At 36.9% G+C, this 20,881-nt stretch overlaps 1 protein-coding gene across 1 annotated transcript; it reads left to right on the top strand.

Moving 5' to 3' along the window:
• Positions 1-4,134: 4,134 nt before the first annotated feature.
• tfap2d (transcription factor AP-2 delta (activating enhancer binding protein 2 delta)) lies at positions 4,135-13,546 on the top strand. Its single transcript, XM_067383288.1, has 8 exons — positions 4,135-4,188; positions 4,840-5,337; positions 7,420-7,480; positions 10,457-10,622; positions 11,512-11,630; positions 12,159-12,300; positions 13,122-13,235; positions 13,330-13,546. The coding sequence occupies exons 1-8, from the start codon at positions 4,150-4,152 to the stop codon at positions 13,544-13,546; spliced, it is 1,356 nt and encodes a 451-aa protein (XP_067239389.1). The 5' UTR covers positions 4,135-4,149.
• The last annotated feature ends 7,335 nt before the right edge of the window (positions 13,547-20,881 follow it).

Genomic DNA, 20,881 nt, shown 5'->3' with positions numbered 1-20,881 from the left:
ACTGTGTCATCGAGCAGATGCTCATATGTAGAATTTATTGCTTTAATTTGTCAGAAATTACAAGCTCGATGAAAAATAAATGTTTCGACACGTCTTTTAACTGAATTTTTTTTTTTATGTAGGCCTAGGCTAACTTTGGGCTTACACAGGCTACATTTTATTAGCTAGCCTATATGAATTAGCTATTATACTTGTTTTTTTCCCGAAGATTTTATATTATGGTGTAAAACAATTGCGAGGCCTTCCATTACGTTTTTGTGACTTTTTGTTTGTGTGCGTGCATGCGTGTGTGTTTTGTGTGTGTGTGTGTGTGTGTGTGTCAACGGTCTACCGTTATTTTGGCAGATTGCTCTTTTTAATTAACGCTCATTTTGCGCGCATCTGGCACGTGTCTAGATTTAAATTAATTTTTAAGATTCAGTTTAGGTCACTCAAGGAAAAATAATACACTGACGGTCAGTGTTGTTTTTTGTTGAATTAATGCAATGAATTAATGCTGGTCATTTCAAGACACCTCATTTGGCACATATTTTGACAGATCTGGAAGGCAGGAGAAAAACTACCGTTATTAGTTTAAATCCTCACGTACGTTTTTGATAAACAGTTTAGGTGGTTACACTGACCATGTATTGATTCTACTTGGGAATCTTAACGAAAAGAACCAAACAATGCAGCGCAGGTCTAATCGTGGGTTGTTTGAGGTAAATAGTGTCTAATCATGTAGGCCTATTGTCATGACATAAACAAAGTTGTAAGTTATATATTTACATTGAAACAGCACAATGAAATTAACCAAATATTTCGTGTTTTTGTCCCAACAGAGAGAAAATTAATTTAGTGCACTTCATTAAATTCACCACGCGCTGAAACTGACGCTGCGCCCCTCCCCCTCCAAATCTATTAGCATATAAAACTCTGTGTCTGTGTGGTAAATGTAGGTCACATCGATGAGGACTGCATACTTTGTAATTAGAATTATCTCGTAAACACCTTATTCCGTGTTTTACAGTGTAGAGAGCTGGAGAGCCGTTACTTAACGGACGCCGACACCATATTGAGCCACGAGCTTTACTCTCGCATCCTCAACTAGATGAACTTCATTTGGCCAGTTGTCAAACAAACGTTATTGTCAACACATAGTGTATGAACTTGAGTTTATTTAAAACGTTTTGATTTTCTTTATCACTATTATTTCCAGATTCACAGCACTTATAATTTTAGCTTTTGTTAGATCACTGGTGTCAAACTTAATAGGCTATTTAGGAAAAAATTCAAGGAACGCCCTGAGAAACTTTTTTGAAATGGTCGATTTTTTTCCTTTTTTTTTAAAGATATAAAGTCTGTTTTTTTATTAGCAAGGCTAATAAGCAGATCTGGTTAAATATGACGTTTGAACCATAATATCCAGCAATTTAGCAATCCAATCTGCTCATAGATTAGCCATCGTAAAATCGCAAAATGACTAAAGTTAAATAAAACGTGATGTTTACACAGATATGGATATATATTCATGTTGTCTGTCAGTGTTTTCGTTTCATAGGCTAAGCCTACTTCATACTTATGTTTTGAAAACATTTCGATCTTGCATGTTGATATGGTTTTAAATGAATTCAGGTTTTTATGAGTCACCAGTTTGCCTTGGCTCATGATTGTTGATGCCCCAAATGACAGTTCTTATGATCTTGTGGCAGCCAGCTGCCAGTCACCGTTTGGGACGCTTTTAATCCAATGTTAAATCAATTACAGTCAACTCTGGGCCAAACTACACTGGGATGGACACCTCCTCTAAAGTTTCATTTTGCATCTGTTATTTTTATTTCTAATTTTCCATGGATTGGTGGCGGATTTACGTGTCGAAACGATCTCGAGGAGCATCCAGACCGAACAGATGGACTGAAGCCCTGACCGGTACAGCGTGCATATGTGCATCCGCTGCTGTGCGCGTTAAGCCCTATTAAGACCGTCTACCGTGCAACTGGTGCTTCTCTCAATCCCGCGAGCTCTCGCAGACTACACAAGCGAAAGCTTCTAATCCCTCACGTGAGAGGACTGGTTCTCTCGCGCTCACATCGTGTAATTTACAGTCTGCCTGGAGGCCCTAGATATATATCTGAAACCAGACCGTGTTATTTCATAAGAGCCTCCTGCTGGGCGATTCATTTCCGCCGTCACCTCGAGACCTTTAAAGTGCATTTAGAGCACAACAACCAGCTCATTTTACTACACTATTCTGTTTTTGTTACGCAACACACCGTTTGTTAGCTACCTTTGTGTTAGTCGTATTAAAAATCGCTATGATTTTATTAGCCTAGCTGATTAGCCTACATTGTGCCATGTTAATTAAATTCATCATAGTGTTCGGTCTTTTAGGATCATATATTTCCTTTCCTTTCTGTTGTGTTTGCCAGAGAGAGAGAGAGCCAAAGATATAGGCCTGTTAGCTCAATAATGTGCTAACATCAGTCCTTTTAGTTAGCCCATTAAACGAAAATAAAGAGAGGCTTCCCTTCTCGCACGTTGTTTTCCGAGTAAAACATTTATGAAGTAGAATACGTCAGTATATGTGTATGTTTGTGAGAGGATCCTCCCTTCGCGCGAGACACCGGGCGCTTGAGGCGTCTCCGTCCGCCCTACTCATGCACGAGGGCGCGAGCCCGCGGTAATGGCGGTAATTTGGGTTAAATAAGGGTAGCATCAGCTTTTTAAACACTTAAAAACTGCCAAACCTCTAGCAGACACAAAAACCTTAAGACTCGAGTATTTTGCTGCTGGGGAGGGAGGAGACATTCAGAAACGAATGACTGGGACTCACTTAAACACACACGTTTGCACACGAGCTAAAAGTCTTTCTCATAAACTGTTAAACGTCATCACCGGTTTTATTTTCCTAGGGAAAAATATACAGTTATTAATATTTAGGACCTTTATCACAGGCTGTAGATAATACGGGTGCCCGTGTCTTGTCATGCACCTGTGTGGTTCTTAAAGCATAAATTTGACCGACATGCTGATTTAAGCGATGACCCCCCACGCGCGCCCCACTCATCATCCTAAACGTGCACAAAATACTTCCAGCGTGGGTCAGACCGTCACTGTCCCGGTTCAGTAAACGACAGAACAGAAACAAATTCAACAAATGTTGAATGGATTGGCTGCAAGAGGATTAAACTGAATCAAAAGTGACCACATGGAACCGATGTGTTCAAAACCCATTGCTAAAATACGAAGATATCAAAATACTAAATGAATTAAGCTAAAAAAAAATAAATAAATAGTGTGGTCTATTTAATGTAGCTTACAACCGATGATAAATGGGGTATAAATAGGCTATTTCTATACAATAACATTAAAACAGTCTTTAAATAATTCGTACATTCAATATTATTCTGCAATGTAATGTTTTGCAGCATTATTTCCAAACGAAGTTTTCGATTAAAATGGAAAAAAAATGGTCTTGTGTGATAATAATTAAGAAAAAGTAAAGGGAAATATTCGTTCTACCATGAACTGTATTTCCAATTAAATTTGCTTTCATCCAGCGTATCTCTCGCTCAGTTAAATAGAAATAAAAATATTTGTTAAAACTTAAATTAAGACCACTCTATAAACAGGTGAAATAAGGAAACATAATGTTTAATCGTACAATCAAAATTACAGCGACACAATACACCGAGTTAAACTTACGTGTTGTTGAAAAAAATCCAAAAAGCAGGTAAATGGTAAAGCCGCGAGGAAAACAGAGACAAATAAAACTGGCCCTTCTACAGAAAGCTCTAACGACCTTAAAGAAATGTCCACAAAAATCATCAAAAATGTTGAAAGCGCACTTGGTTCCTTATTAGGCGAAGATACAATATTTATTCCGTGTCTCCAGGGATGAGGCTGCTCTCTCTATTGTCCTCCCTTTCCTCAATGCTGATGCTTAATTTTCAAAACTTCTATATTACCAAGGGACCTACGACATCAGCCGGAGAAATACCCAGCAAGTACAAAATCCGAGCCAGGGAGCGCTTTGTGCAGAGGGGAGGCATTTCAGCCGCTTTTACCGACTGCGCGAGGCGACATTTCATTTTCACGCGCTATTTTGGGGATTTTTTTTTCTTTCATTCGTCCAACAGCGCGAGGAAATCGGGTTATTGGATCGCGAGAATGTCAGCCACATTTCCGGGACTGGTGCACGATGCGGAGGTATTTAAATTCTTTTCTTATCACCTCACAAAAATCATCTGATTTCGTTTCATTTAGCGAAAATTGATTACTTAGAAAAGCGGAGTGGAAGTTAAGACTTCTGAGGGGAGTTTGCTGCAAAGGCGAGGATAAATATATTCAGTTCTGGTGAAAATACCCTTTACTACTTGTTTTTCGTTGCAAATATGGGTCTCGAGCGTTCTTGTAAAAATCTACACAGTTATTGGAACCATTTGCTCGTTCTTTTTATATATATATTATTAGCAGTAGTGCAGACTATCGTGTCTTGTGCTTACCTGCAGTGAAACGGGCGTAGATTGTCGGGACAAAATGGCTTTTAATGTCGTTTGCACGGATGTAGTAATAATAATATAGTCAAATAACACACTCCGTGGCAAATGATAGACAAGTGAGGGAGGGAAAAAACGCTGTGAGCTCGTGGAGCAGTTTGCAGTATGTTTCACGCACTCCCTCCCAGGCACGGAGAGATGACATCGCCGTCAGGTACTTTTCTAAAGACACTTTGAGCTGCTGTGTGTGTTTGTGTGTTTGGGGAAGGTTTGAGTTTCCGCCGCGTGAGAAATGCGCGCGGATCGCTGCGAGCGCGTGTAAATGACATCCCTCATATTTTTCTCTTTTTTCCCCGCACAGATACGTCACGACGGATCAAACAGCTACCGTTTGATGCAACTCGGATGCTTGGAATCTGTGGCCAACTCGTCTGTCGCTTACTCTTCGTCGTCTCCGCTTACATACCCAGCTACCGGAACCGAATTTGCCTCCCCGTATTTTCCCACGAACCACCAGTACACGCCCTTACACCACCAGTCCTTCCACTACGAGTTCCAGCACAGCCACCCGGCCGTGAACCCGGACGCGTACTCGTTAAACTCTCTCCATCACTCGCAGCAGTATTACCAGCAGCTCCATCACGGCGAACCGGCGGACTTCATCAATCTTCACAACGCCCGGGCGCTCAAATCCTCGTGCCTGGACGAACAGCGGCGGGAACTGGGCTGCCTGGACGCGTACCGTAGGCATGACCTGTCAATCATGAGCCACGGCTCTCAGTACGGCATGCACCCCGAGCAAAGACTGCTGCCCGGGGCGGGTCTGGGGCTGCCGCCACCGGGGGCCGATGACCTACAGGTACAACTCACCGGCATTCTACCGTTCAAGCACAAAATACACACACTCAATGTGTCACCATCGCAGGCTGCAGAGAAGTTGACGCCTTCAGGGATGTTGTATAGTCACTTTCACTGCCCGAACAGAAGAAATGATTGCCCGAGGGCTTGAACAAAAAAAAAAAACCTTAAACATCCGGAGAGATTGAAAAAGAAAAATCGAGGCCGCGCGATCATTTTCTTTTCGGCCTTTTCGCTTTCGAACAACAAATTAATTTAATAGGGCACAAAACATTATATTGTATTTCGAGAAAAAAAAATAGTATTTCAAAAAAAAAATAAAATAAAAAATAAGCTGTGTACAAATGAAAAAAAAAAAACCCGAAAAAAATATCCTGTATGGAAAATGCATAAATTCCCAACATGTAAAACATGTGAAATAAGACTTTTAACTTTTAAACGTTTTGAAACGTTTGCAAGCACCATATTTCAGTTGATTTAACTGGCGGATTTTACATATTTAATATAGTGAATATTGAGAAGTCTGAATTCGGCAGCGCGTATGTCGGGCCTCGCTGCTGTAAAGCCGCTGTTTCTTTTTCCTCCGTTAAAAGGAGGATTAAGGGCTTGAAAAAGAGCGAACAAAAGGCAAATCCTCCGCAGTAGAGCACCGTAGTTTATCCAATTTAGGACTTAATGTCAATCAACTGGTTATTTATGCACAGACATCTGAAACAGCTGAAGTTTAACTGGTGAGTCAAAAATATGTTAAGATCAAAATAATGATCCAGTCCTTTAAAAAAATATGCAGTGCGACGGTGAAATTGAATAGATTTGAGAGTAAATATTCTAGCTAGCAGATTAAATTTTGGTTATTTTACTTCATTGCATTGAAAGAAAATTGTAATAGTACATTGAGTATTTAAATGATAGCATCGACGTAATCTAATTTATAATTAAATGATTATATAAAATATTAGAGCATTGCTGAATACGGTACTAATAATTAATATAAAATATGTGAAGTAAACGTGCATACACTTTTTATTGCTTTGACTCAAATATATATATATATATATATATATATATATATATATATATATATATATATATATATATATATTTGAGTCAAACTGTTGCATAATTTTTAATTTGCACATCGTGTTTTATTGGGCCCATTTAAATAATTTGGCCCAAATAACTTCTATAACAATATAGCCTTTGTTTTCTGTTTAATTTTACCTTTGAATGCAATAGAATATTTTTAGAACGCCCGTAGTAAACTGTTTTAATTCTATTTTAGCATTGATGCAACTTTACAATTACGTATCACTTTTTGTGCGTGGTATATAACCGTAGAAGTTTAGGCGTGTTCAAAACAAAAATCGAGAAGAATCGTTTTGGTATTGCTGTCGCGTGTTCAGAGACAAAAAAGGCCCACAGGAGAACAGACACAAACACATACGTCCCGTGAAAAGATTTTGGACCTTTCTTTGGTGCTGAATGAAACCGTGCGCTCGGTGAAGGCCGCGGAACAGATGCGGGCAGTCTCGTGCACACAAGCGCATCTTTGAGCCGCTAAACAGATTTGGCACGCGGAACAATAGAAGCTGCCGCACCTTTAACACGCACACGCGTAATTTATGCCTGATCCGACGGGTTTGTATATTGATTTTATAATCACTTTAACTGCGGGGAAAAGAAAAATAGAGCAGGAGTTTGTTAAAGGGTTACAAGAGCACGCCAGTATGGTGTCAGTATGGATGTGAGCGTGTGTGGGTGAAATATGTGTGTGTTTTTTTTTTCTCTGAATGTGTGTCTGACTTGGCCTCCAGACTGGTCGTGGCTCGTGAGACGGATTAACTCTTTTCTTTTGATGCAATCCAGTGTTCCTTGGCTGATGACATCACTGATAAGAGAAAGTAAAATAATAATCTGTTCGTTTGGCATTACAATGTAACAGGTTCCTCTGCAGTTTAACTAACCACGTGGTCTATCATACATGCCTCGTCAAACACAAATACTGATCACACTGTAGGCTAGATTTGTTCATTATTAATCATCAGGTTCATATATATATATATATATATGTTTATGTGCCTAGGGATCCGTAGACGCGCAATGCGGACTGGTATTAAATGGCCAAGGAGGAGTGATCCGGAGAGGTAAGGTCACAACACTCACACTTACAAATAGAGAGCATGACAAGCCCTCCTACACTGTTAAAAAAAAAAAAAATAAAAATAAAAATATATATATATATATATATATATATATATATATATATATATATATATATATATATATATATATATATATATAGCCTACTATGTCTTTTTACTTCAGAAATTCACTTTATAATTAAATATGTCACTTGCCAATTCTTTGTAATATTTGTGAAATTTACTAGCAATTTCTGAGTGAAAATGTCACTGATTTTTGTTTGTTTGTTTCAATAACGTCAGTCGTGTCTTTTAAAGGATTTTAATCTTTAATAATAATAGAAGACTAAAATAGATATGCTAAATTATATTGCTATGTTTAATAATTGATTTCCAGTGACAAGACAATGATTTAATATTTTAGCATAAGCATTTTAGTTTAAAAATGATAAAATTCAACTTCAACTAAGTCTTAACGTCATCTAAGTCTAAAATTCAACTAAGTCTTATTCATTTATTTGAATCCCAAATGTTTTCATACCGAAAAACAAATAGTAACATTTAAGTAAAAAATATTTTATTTTGTCTTTTAGCAGGAAAATCTCAATAGGAATTAATGTGAATGTCAATCAACAGGCCTAATACTTTCATTGTTGTAACTCTTAAATTATTACTTGCGGCATAAATAAATAAATACAACAAAGAAATAATAAACATTTCAGTATCGGTAATTAATTTGACTACATTAAATGCATATTGTATTTACATAGCCTATTGATGCTACAATTCTTTTATTATTTCATCAAGCAAAAGGCGCAAATTAATATTATCTTTAACGTTATTCTAAAACGTTTTTAAAGGCAAATATCAAGTAATTTAAGATTATTATTTTGGTGTCATAGACGTTGTCGTTTTTTAAAAGTGTATTATTTGTATGGATGCAATGAATGTTATCTTTTGTCTTGTTTGTCTTGTCTTGAAAAAATTAATTTATTAGTCAGAGAGCGCATAATTAAGGAACTATAGGCTTTATTGTTTATAAGTTCAAACCCCGATAAAACATATTTCTCAAGGTCATTCTCCTTTGACAGACGTTCGCGATAATCTCAGAAGAATTTGTGTATTCTCTGTCTGCTGCTGTATTTTGTAAAATCGCGAGTCTTGTGTGGATGAATCGAATCGCGTTCATATTTCGTAATATTTTCTTAATATCACTCGCATCTTTGTCTGTCTCTTCAAAGCACATGTGTGATCGACACACATGTGGAGTTTGCCATAAAGCGAACGGTGTCTTGGGCGCTTAATTTTTAATAAACTCTGTCTAGGTGTTGGGCTCGCCATCACTTCCAGTTAATGGTGTGCAGGATTTAGCCGCGAGCTCCGCCGCTCCAACCATCACAACCAATAATCATTGCTTTACCTCGCGCTCCGGTATCGATAGCTTCTCGCGCCTCGGGCGCACGCTTTGATATGTTAATGCAGCGCGGCTCCAAATTCAGTGGAGATCATATTAATGTTGTTCACACTGACTGCAGCTTTGGCTTCGTTGAATATTCAGATAACCTTTTTCAAAAGAAATCACTCAAGAAACGAGGATCCTACTTAGAAAAGTCGTCTGTGTTTTAATCATGATTATCCCTCTTAGCTTTCAGGAATTTGATCAAGCTTCACCCCGCCTTTACACGCGCACACACACACTGAAAGTTCATCTTTCTCTTCTGTGCGCGCGCTCGCTCGCTCGCTCACGCGCGTGTGTGTTTTGGGTGCTGGGTGATGAGCGTGAGGCGCGCGCCGTAAACACACACCACCGCTACAGTTGAAATAGAAACAGAATGACATTTGGCCTATGTCTTTTTTTTCTTTAATTTTCGTGGCAAACTCGCAAAAAGCGCTTGATTCGCTTTGTGATCGCTCGCGCGCTGCCTCGGGCTACTCTCCCTCGCGCTTAAATACCCGCTATCGCCTCTGGGCCCGGCGCGCGCGACCAGACTACCGGCAATAGCTCTTTTTCAATTGCCCTTGGCAACATAAAATACAAACTACTTTGAATCAAAACATTTTGGGTGGAATTAATGTGAAGTGAACTTGCATGCTAGCAGAGATCTTGGGTTTGTCAGAGCGCTTTAGGGTGACTGATGAGGAGCAGGTTAGAGGCCCACTAGCCAGAAAAGCCCTTCAGGAACACACACGTTCACACTCAAACACAAATACACACACACACACACACACGTGGCTAAATAGGGTAGACGACCCATTGATTCCAGCTCAGTCTGAACATGTCATTTTTAGATCTTTACAACATAAATGGATCTGCCTATAGTGTGGATTTGACTTACAACGCTTAATAAATAAGCATAATATTTAATGCGCAAAATTGAACAACTCTTGTGCAAAACATAATTGTTCATACAGGTTGTTGACATGAAATACTTTGGGAATTTGGAATGCTATGCTACTGGATCAAAAATAATTTTAATTTTAGTAGCATTTTTTAATTTTATTATGCATGCAGGTTGTATGAGCTCATATTATGACTACATGGAATATTTTAATTTTTTAAACATTAATTTGTCACACCACATGACCTATCAAAATCAACTATAGAAGGCAAAAAGCTGATTAAAATAGTTAAAACTAGGAAAAAAATGTGCAACTGAGCCCAATTCTGGGTTTTGGATGTGCACACCTATTTTGTATTTTTATATGTTCATTTATAAATTCATATATATATATATATATATATATAATATATATATATATATTTAGCGCTACACATTATCCATCAACCACCCATATACATCTACACAGCTTCAAAATAGTTGGCTGTAGCAAAATAAAAGCATTATGAATGATTATGAATCATTGTCCATCGATTTCTTTTCAGCGATCTGATAGACGCTTTATTCAATTTCTGGGGCTTGCATCGGGGTGATTTTCTCATTTGCGCCCATTTGACATGTTGTTTGTTTTTGTGTACAGGTGGCACATGCGTAGTGAATCCTACAGACCTGTTCTGCTCTGTACCAGGAAGACTTTCTCTTCTCAGCTCTACCTCAAAGTACAAAGTCACCATCGCTGAAGTCAAACGCCGCCTGTCTCCTCCAGAGTGTCTCAATGCCTCACTACTTGGTGGGATATTAAGAAGGTAAAGAGACCCACTTTTAAAACACCTGAAACTGGAATTTTGGAATATCTACATAATAAAGCATCCAAATCTGAACCAGCTACCGCTGTAAGAACATGCAGCATTTGTGCACAAGAGAAGCACAGGGTTAGTGTTTATTGGCACAACTATGTTAGACCTTCAGTCATTGAAATATGAAGGAAAACTATTTTTTACATGTAGTTAATTGGCAAAACAATGCAATACATCTGAAAGTGACAGAAAGAGGAAAAATAGATGGAAGCCTGGACACTTAATCCAGAGATAAAGAAGAGACTGTGGCTGTATGTGTGTGAGAGAGAGAGATAGAGAGGGAATGAGAACAGTGAAGCTGAGGCTCCATTATTGATGAGGGACACAGACTGGAGAGCTGAAATGAGGCCAGTGACGAGAAGAGAGGAGACACACGCACACACATTCACTCACTCATTTCAAACACACAGGACAAAACATCCTGGTAATGCACAGGTTCATTAACGCCTGCAGAAACACAGGAATCACTAGCAAAACGTTCAGAAATTCATTCTATTTAAAGGAAAAATTGTGTATTGATTGTTAAATGAATATTTGAGTACCTTTTATGCACATTATGTAGCGATGCATGGACATGAATGTCCTAAATATTTGTGTTCATTGAAAAATGTAAGGACTCGCTTTATTTGTCACGCAGCTACAGTTCTCATGTGCTCACTTAGGAATGGAGGTTTGTAGAGTATTAAGGTTTAATAATGTAAAAGTGATTTGGGAAAAAAGACTGGATAAGAAGGACATGTTGAGCAACGAACGCTCTTCAGTGGATATGAAATGTGACACATGCATTGCATGCATGTAAGTGTGTTGCTGATGGACTTTCTCCATCTGTGTGGGTCAGGGCCAAGTCGAAGAACGGCGGTCGCTGCCTCAGGGAGAAACTGGACAGGTTGGGACTCAATCTCCCAGCAGGCCGCAGGAAAGCGGCGAACGTCACGCTGTTGACCTCTTTAGTGGAAGGTATGGATTCATTTGAGCTTTATTTCAAGAAGCTCTTGTTTATTTGTTTCAGACATTGAATGCTAATTTGATTTGATGCTAGATGACTACTTTTAGGAATAATTTGGTTTGTTAGTTGTTTAAAGGAAGCAATTTTACTATGAGATTAGTAAAACTGCACAAACCTGTTTACACTTCATTCTGTTTTATGCAATATCTAGTTTTTAAGACCTGCATTTTTGTAATTCAACAGGTTGATTGCCTTGATATCGATGTGTGTACATCAGAAAAGTTTTGTTTCTTCATTTTTGTTGAGGATGAGATCTGTTAAGATTGAAGCATACATGTCTATTCTGCCATAAAAGAAAAAGTCTGAAATATTTTTAGTCTTCAGACATAATCTTTATTACTCAAGGGAAGTTCGAAATGAATTCCAATGGTATGAGACGGATTGATGCAACATCTATGCAATTTTTTAGGCAGCATTTAGAGAATGAACTGATTTCCGAGCTTCACTTGTCACTCATCTTTCCTTCTCTGTGTGTGTAGGGGAAGCACTACATCTGGCTCGGGACTTTGGCTACACCTGTGAGACAGAGTTTCCCACCAAAGCGGTCGGGGAGCATCTCGCCCGCCAGCACACGGAACCAAAGGAACAAAACGCGCGAAAGAAAATGGTGCTGGCCACCAAGTAAGACAGCAACTCTTTAGTGCTTTTAGCCAAATCTGTTTACACTTAACACTTTATTGGATAGATATTTTAAAGGGACAGTTTGCCCAAAAATGAAAATTTCATTTTTGAAATTTTTCACTTACTCACCTTAATGTTGTTCCAAACCTGTGTGAGTTTCTTCTTGTCTATTGAACACAAAAGAAGATATTTTGAAGAATGTTTGTAATGTTAGTAGTATTTTTTTGTCTACTATGGAAGTCAATGGCTTCCGTCAACTGTTTGATTACTAACATTCTTTAAAATATCTTCTTTTTTTGTTCAACAGAACAAAGAAACTCATACAGGTTTGGAACAACTTGAGGGTTGAGTAAGCACAGAATGATGACAGAATATTCATTTTTGGGTGAACTATCCCTTTAAATCTTGAAATGATAAATTGCGCCAAATGCACCAAAATGGTTCCAAATATTTCAAATTGGAGTTTTAGCAGCAATCCCATAGAAGAACCATTTTTAGTTCCCCAAAAGGCCTTTCAGTGAACAGTTATTAAAAGAACCATTTTTTTCTTAATAAGAAGACATTTTTACACTACAAAGAACCTTGGAATGGATGTTAAAGGTTCTACATGGAACTGTAGATGCCAATAAAGAACCTTTCTTTATAAGAGTGTAAATATGAACTTCAAAAACAGATGCGAAACTGCACCTTAGAGAATTAGATCTTGGAAAAGGTTTTGTTACTGAGGACTGGAAGGCCTCATTAAATCTCCTTTATGCACTACTTATGAAGTATGCTTTTTTACAACGCATAACTGTGTTCAAATGGCTTTGTGTCTGCAGGCAGATCTGTAAGGAATTTCAGGATTTGTTAAGTCAAGATCGATCTCCACTCGGCTCTTCTAGACCGACACCTATTCTGGACTTGGACATTCAGAGACATCTAACACACTTCAGGTATAAAGTCAAAAACCTGCATGGAAAAACACAGCAAACATATATGCAAACATAAGTATTTTTGTTAATCAGCATTTTCTCTTGTCTTCTTTAGTCTAATCACGCATGGATTTGGTACGCCGGCGATTTGCGCGGCTCTTAGCACCTTTCAAACGATCCTCAGCGAAATGCTCAATTACCTGGAGAAACACTCAGCCAATAAGAGCGCAGGAACGCCAGACACCAGCCAGATCAACTCCAACTCGGATAAAACGCTGCGCAAAACCACCGAAGCACCGATGAAGGACGGTAAAATCGAGAAAACAGAATGACTCTGACGCAAGAGTGGCCGCTTTCCCAATTCCTGATCTGAGCCCTGATGGGCGGGCCTTGTTCAGGGCGTGGCTACTTGGGGCGGGGTTACAGGGTTTTTATTCCATATTCTTTTATTTATATAACTGGCATAACTTCTTATGACCTCAGCTTTGCCTGTATGTACAAACCAGTCACATCATTCTCACTGCCCAATACTTTGCAAAACACAAACCATTTTCATTATTTTATAAGTTATTGAAGAAGTTATTTTGCTTAAAGTTTGTCTGTATGTAATTAGTTTAAATAACGATTTTAAAGATGCAATATCTTTTATTAAAAGACTCACATTCCATTTCTGCCAAGACCTAATTTGAGGTCAGTTTGAGACTGTAAATTATGACAGGTAACTTTCCCTGTTGCAGTTAGTTACTGTATATTGTGCATGTTAAACTTTGTACACCATCTGAAACGGACATTCCCCACTGTTGTTCCAGAACACAAACTCTTGACTGCATTTGTAAAAAAGTTATATATAAATATATAAATTCAATCTTTTCTTGTAGGCTTTGAACTACATATATGAAATAACCCTACATGCAAACTACTGGTGTTCAATAAAGCATATTGCTCAAAGTCTTATATTAACTCACCTGACTGGAATTGAATTCATTTTCTTCTTCTTGAATACAGATCATAATTGATGTGCATTTGCAATGCCAAACTTATGGATTTGACACAGACAACACCTTATTGATTAATCAATCACATATTCAACTTAACCTGCTGTAGCCAAAAATTCTCACTCACCTGCTTTTGTTCTGCTAAATAAGTGGATTTTACAAGAAGTCTTCTCTGGCTGACATTTTCTCTCAGGCTTTTCCTCATCCTTTGTCTGGAGATCTAGATTTTTAAAATAAAGGCTGGAGGAAAGTATTTGCTTTACCTCACTCACAGAGAATGGAGACACCAGTGAACTCATTCAACTTAAAATACTGAGAAAATAATTAATGAAAACAATCATATGAAATGAGAGAGCAAAAGTAGCTATATTTGTCGAATTACATTTTATTAATTTCAAAACCATACGATATCACGATACAGCTAAACTTTTGCAATTATTTGGACAAAATACATTTTCATTGTGATGGAATACATTTTAAATGTACATAAAACATTCCGAAAAAAAAAGCCTGATGAGGGATAACCCAAACACCACAAATCATTAACCGCAGAGAAAGACCAACATGTTGCACCAGGAGGCTTTACAAAGTCAATAACTGACTGACAGATCGATGCGAAGCTTTTCACAAGATAAAAGCGATTCACAGTCATATTCACAATTTTTGGTATTAACCCGCTGTCTGATCTCAGTAGCTACTGGGGACGTTTACGACGTTAACGAACGTAGCCTAAATAACAAAATAACACAATCTTGGGAAAACCCCAAACATATAATTAGCGTAGGCTATTTATTTTTTACGAGTCAGTTTGATCAGTGCTTCTAATGAATGTGTGACGTTCAGTAAAGTTCCGCTTCAGCCTTCAACTCGACCTAGTTTACGCGGCAATTAGTTAGCCTAGCCTAGCCTACATGTTCATAACGTAAAATGCAAGTGAAAAACCAAACAACTGGCATTTAATCTATCTATTTACACAAACATTAAGTGTTTTAAAGAAATTCCATTCTGAGAATAGATTATTTCTGAAAGCAATCGAGTCAGACTGTTCCAACCCAAAGGTTTATTATATAAATATAGCCTACACCACAAATTTGTTCAGATAAAACGAAGGTCTAAATATATTCTTATACGCATAGGCTGTTGATATTAGCCTATAGTAGGCTAATTATTGCTTTTGCAGTTGTGTACCCAATTATGAGTCCAACCACACATTTGCTTCACTACCTGTGGACACGGAGACATAGCCTACCGTATAGGCTACAGACAAAGCTAATTATAATTAGCTACTAACTTACCCTATAACAAATACTAGGCTTATTCGCATTTTTACAAAAATAATAACATACGCAAATAATAATAATAATAATATATTTTTTAATTCTACTTCGTGAATAGTTTTTACGAGTGGATGTCACCAAAATGAGTTTTTCCTCAGCTTTAGAGCTGCGTAAACGTCATACAGAGAGAACTTTGAAGGTCTGGTGGGAAACATGTTTGTGAAGATTACTATTTTTTACAAGTCATCGTACAGATGCTGGACGAACCGAACCTAACGAATATGGATTAGGTTGAAGACTTACTGGCCTCTTTTGATGGTGTACAACATGAACTCAGTCGATATTTATCATGTTACTCGTGCGCCATCTTGTGGCTGGTTTGTGTAATGGCAGTGCAATGGTTAAGTTCACGCATAGACGTCAGTGCAATATTATATGACATTGTTGTAGGATAACTTTTAAATGATCATTTTAAAATATAGGCATATATCATTTTTAAAATTCTAGAATATAATTGCTCATATATATATATATATATATATATATATATATATATATATATATATATATATATATATATATATATATATATATATAATTTTAAGGTTTGCACATTTACACTAAAACAAAACCAAATCTTTACAAACCATTATTTTATTTGTCATTGTTTCAATATTCTCAGATTTTGCAGATATGACAAAAACATGTTTTTGCAATGCCAGAGATGTTTGAGAGTCTCTGTGTGCTCATGTGTTTTTTGTGTTCTCTGAGAATTTTAATGTGTGATTATGTTTCAAATTCAAATCAGAGTCTGTGCAGAATGAGCCTACTTTCTCTCAAACTGTTAGGACATCTGTCATGGCCTCTAGACATGCCCAGAGTGAGTGTTTGTGTGGGTCTGGCACTTTCTCTGTGGCAGCGGGGCTGCTGAAACATTAATCGCAGATTATTTTCACTCATCCATACGTCAAGCAGCATCTTAATGGCCAATGCAACAGATCTGAGAGCACTTGAAACTGATATGAAACTGGGTCAAGATCAGTGAGCTCATATAGTCTCTCAGTGTCAGGGATGAAAATGTCCTGTACGCATTTAGTTTCTCATTCTGGAAAATGTTAGAAGATGTAGCAAAAATGTTGACAATGCAAATTAATTGTCAATAACAAAATTTACAAAATGGAAAACTGTGTATTATTAGTGACCCAGTGACTCCTTGTGCAGGAAGGAGGAATAGTTCCCTAGATGGACATAAACTTTGTATGACTGTCTGCAACTTCAACTGTCTGTTCATACTGCTGTATCTTATGTAGTTAAATAAATTACTCTCTGATCTTTAGAAGCAAAATTATCATTTAAATGGTAAGTGCTTGCGTTGAATTTCTAACTTACATTATCAATTACAATCTTTTTTTTTTCTTTTTTTCTTATATGCTGTTTCATAAATTGTTTTGTGTTGCACACCTAATTGTTTTAATAACAGGCTCCCTCTATACCAACCTGCTAGGACTGTCACAAAAGATCAACTTGTGCTCATCGATCATCTTTTTTAATAATAACCATTTTTTGTAGCTTTTCAAACTTCAGGATTTGTTTGTGGCTACAGAAATTCATAATAAAATATGAAATATTCACTGGAGTAGAAAAACGTAGCTATTAATAAGCCACTGTCTTCCCTGCTTATAACTCTCTATATATCATCTATATCTTATATATATATCTTATATATATATATATATATATATATATATATATATATATATATATATATATATATATATATATATATATATATATATAAAACAAAACAAAACAAGAAAACAAACAAACAAAAAAACATTTGAATATCGATAAATGAATGCTTTGGATTTAACGATTTCTTGTCTTATTCCAAAAGCATGTTTAAAATCAGTAAAAACTTAATTTGCTTCAGTGTAAATTCATGAATGTTTTAATTTCATTTGCTAGTTGATTCAGGCCATTGTATTTTGATAAAACTAAGTTCAGTGCCACTTTAGTAACAGTTCTGTTCACTGTGATCACTTGATTCGGTTTAAAATTAGGCTTTTTTAATTTAGCTGACTGTGAGAAGTGTTTGCCTCAATTCTGATTTTCAGTTATCGCGTTACAGCGTAATTTAATTATTCATTTGAAGGAAAAAAGTACTAGATAAAAAACGCTTGTCACAATTCATTTCAACCCACGTAAGAATAAAATACATTAATGCTTTACAATCAAATAGGCACATTTACCTGGAAACCAGTTTGTATACGACGTCTGAGTCAACAGTTTCCAAGGGGCGGAGCTTAGCGAAGGCTCAGTTACAGGCAGGTATGCAACAGCAGGGCTGGGACTAAACCCTGCAGGAGCTGGATTGAACACCGCGGTCCATCTGGATGTCAGATATTTTTAGAAAACAGGAAGTATTATGGTTACATGAAGTTTAACTGTTTGACCGCAATTCAAAACCTCTGAAACGTTTTGTTATTCTGTTTACACAGTCAAAACCTCAGCCTGAAACGTGTTTTTTGTTCACTCCTCAAGTACTATTTGTTTGACAGTGACCAGCAGGGGGCGCACTGGACTGACTGTCTGCAGTATATGGCGCGCAGGCCTGTAAGAGGCAGCTGTGGACATCTGACCTCGCTTTGTTGCGACTGGCTTCGAGGTAATGTTTGCTTACAGCACTGACAGAAATCTGATAGTTGTAGCGAAACACTGAGCAATCAAAAACAACTCCTTTCACTTATTCAGTGAATAAACAGTTGCACATAGGCTGGTTAACCTTCTATATAGAGAGAGTTTACCAACCTATCTTGGCCTTTTTCAACTGTTATATATGTATATATTACAGATGCATTGATATATCTGTCGATAAAAGATAATTTTTTCACTATCTAAAAACAGCCGATAGTCTGGGCCAGTATATCCTAACATTCAGAAAGTTAAGATATATCAATTTAATCTTCAGAATTTAGTTAATGTGTGTTAATATTAATTTGAGTAATGCATTTATGTTTATAACTGATGCCAGTTACTCTGAAACAAGTTGATGAAATGGAGAGAATAAAGTTTTTATATGCAATTTTTTCCCCAAAATATAAAAATTAAAAATATAATGATTATAAATTATAATAATTTAATAGAAGGTATAAAAGGCAGAACCCCCGAATTATCGGTGTCTGCAGTTATCACTCTGAATAATCGGCTATCGGTAACAGTGGAGAAATATAGTATTGGTGCATCTCTAATATATATATATATATATATATATATATATATATATATATATATATATATATATATATATATATATATATATATATATAAATATATATAAAATATATATAAAATATATATATATATATATATATATATATATTGTAGAATGACTTCTAAAATTATAAAACTAATGGTTATTTTAGGCTAGGCTTTTAGGCTACTTTTTATTCTGTTTCCTTTAAATTCCATGTTCACACATTGAGTCAGTCCTGTAAAATGGCAGACTGCGTTTGTTAAACGTTCATTTCATCTGCAGTTGATGATGGAGCTGGAGTTTCAGCGAATCCCCCCGCAGCAGGTTTACATACAACCCAAAGTCAACACACTTAACATTAGACATTCACTGTATCAACGCCGTTACAGCACACACTCTGCGAACACAGTAAAAGGAATCAGTGATTTTTCTATGAGCTTTACGTTTTCAGTGAGTGAGTGAGTGAGAGAGAGAGAGAGGGAGAGAGAGAGTTGAGATCTTCACTCTTCACATGAATGCACTCGTTATACAGGGATCAGCGCGCGAACATGCTGTGGAAACTGGTGGAAAATGTCAAGTATGAAGATATATACGAGGTAAAGAGAAGACAAACTGCATCCGCATCTGTGTTTTTTTTTTTTACTGTATGGTTTATTTATATAACGACATAAATTACGTTGTATTTGGTCGTAATTTTATATATTTGTCTATTTTTATATGGGGTTTATTTATGTTGGTTATTAAAATAATTAAGAAAATCAAAAGATAAAATAATTTTGTCATATTTACTTAATTCGGTCTTTTCTATTATTTCTTGTATGTAATTTTTGTAGCTTATTAATTGTAGTAATTTTAGCAGGTTACCATATTTCCTTTAAAAATATATTTTTTACATTTGTTTCCAGGAGAGTTTTTTTAATATTAGAACTTAGTAACGTAGTAATAATGTAATTTGTAAAAATAAATAAATAAATAAATAATGCTTTTTCGAGGCACTTTCAGTATATCAGTTTTTATGTATTGAATTAAATATTTTAAGAGTTTAAGTATTAGCATAAAAACAAAAGAAAAAAATCTCAATTATTATATGCACTGGAAAAACTTCTCGCATTATTTTTTTAAGACTGTGCCATATAGATTTATTAATAAGAGAATCGCATCCAGAAAAGGAGAGGACGCAGAGTCACGCGTGGGAGTCCTGTGGATTCCCCTGAATGAGCTCGAGCTCGTGGGAGAGACTCGTGGTGGTTTTTGGAAAAGCCTCGCGGGATGCCGACCCAGAGAGTCACACATGGCTTTTCTCTCACAGTCACCGTCACGCGTGTAATTAAACACTTCGACCCCAGTCCGTGAAATCGACCATTATACGAGCTGTTTAATGGGGCACCATTAGTGGAGGACTTTAAACTGTCACCCGGTGCAAAAAAACAATTCAACCATTTTCGGACATTTAGTTTAAACCACGATGATGCATCGAAAGGGCTTTATTATATTAGTGCAGTGATGTTACCGTGAAGTGAATGTTTTGTGTTGGGCCTGCTTAAACACTCATATGTTGTGATGTGAAGTAATAAGAGCATAGTTTGGCTAGTTATTGTTTATGTTGTATAAAGACTCTTTCCCCCAAATTAAGCTTTTTTTCATCAGATATAAAGAGGTAAACTGACATGTGGCTTCTTTTTCTAAACTCAAGAAGTGTCTAGCATTAGTGCCCTATGGTGGAATCTGAATTTGCTATTGTGAGTTTGGGTTGGTTCGTGTCTGAATAGCTATAGTGAGTATGATGTAGTGGTTATAATGCATATTAAAGTATGCGAGTATGCTTGTGAATGAGGCCTCTGTCCATCTGCCCTGTTCAAAGCAGCTGATTCCGGCGATTCGTTTGTTCCGGCTGGAGATAAATGGACTCTGCACACACAACAATAACATAAAAGACAACAATAGCAAAAGAAAGAGGTCTGCATGCCGGACCTCAAACAGAGAGGGGAATAAAACAGAGCACGAGTGTTTCCTCCTCCTGAATGAACGTCACTTACAGCAGCAGCGCCTTCACGCTCCGCTGCTCCCCACTGCTTTAAGTATTCCCGCAATATTAGAGGAGTCATGAATAACAATTATTCTGAGGAGGTGTAGCGAGGCGAA

Source organism: Chanodichthys erythropterus, chromosome 4, assembly GCF_024489055.1.
Source record: "Chanodichthys erythropterus isolate Z2021 chromosome 4, ASM2448905v1, whole genome shotgun sequence".
NCBI classification, from domain to species: Eukaryota; Metazoa; Chordata; class Actinopteri; order Cypriniformes; family Xenocyprididae; genus Chanodichthys; species Chanodichthys erythropterus.
This window is presented reverse-complemented; position numbering and strand designations above follow the sequence as displayed.

Coding starts and splice junctions, on each gene's coding strand:
- tfap2d (XM_067383288.1), top strand. CDS start 4,150: ATGTCAGCCACATTTCCGGGACTGGTGCACGATGCGGAG. Junction 5,338..7,419: donor CGGGGGCCGATGACCTACAG/GTACAACTCACC, acceptor TTATGTGCCTAG/GGATCCGTAGACGCGCAATG. Junction 7,481..10,456: donor AGGAGGAGTGATCCGGAGAG/GTAAGGTCACAA, acceptor TTTTGTGTACAG/GTGGCACATGCGTAGTGAAT.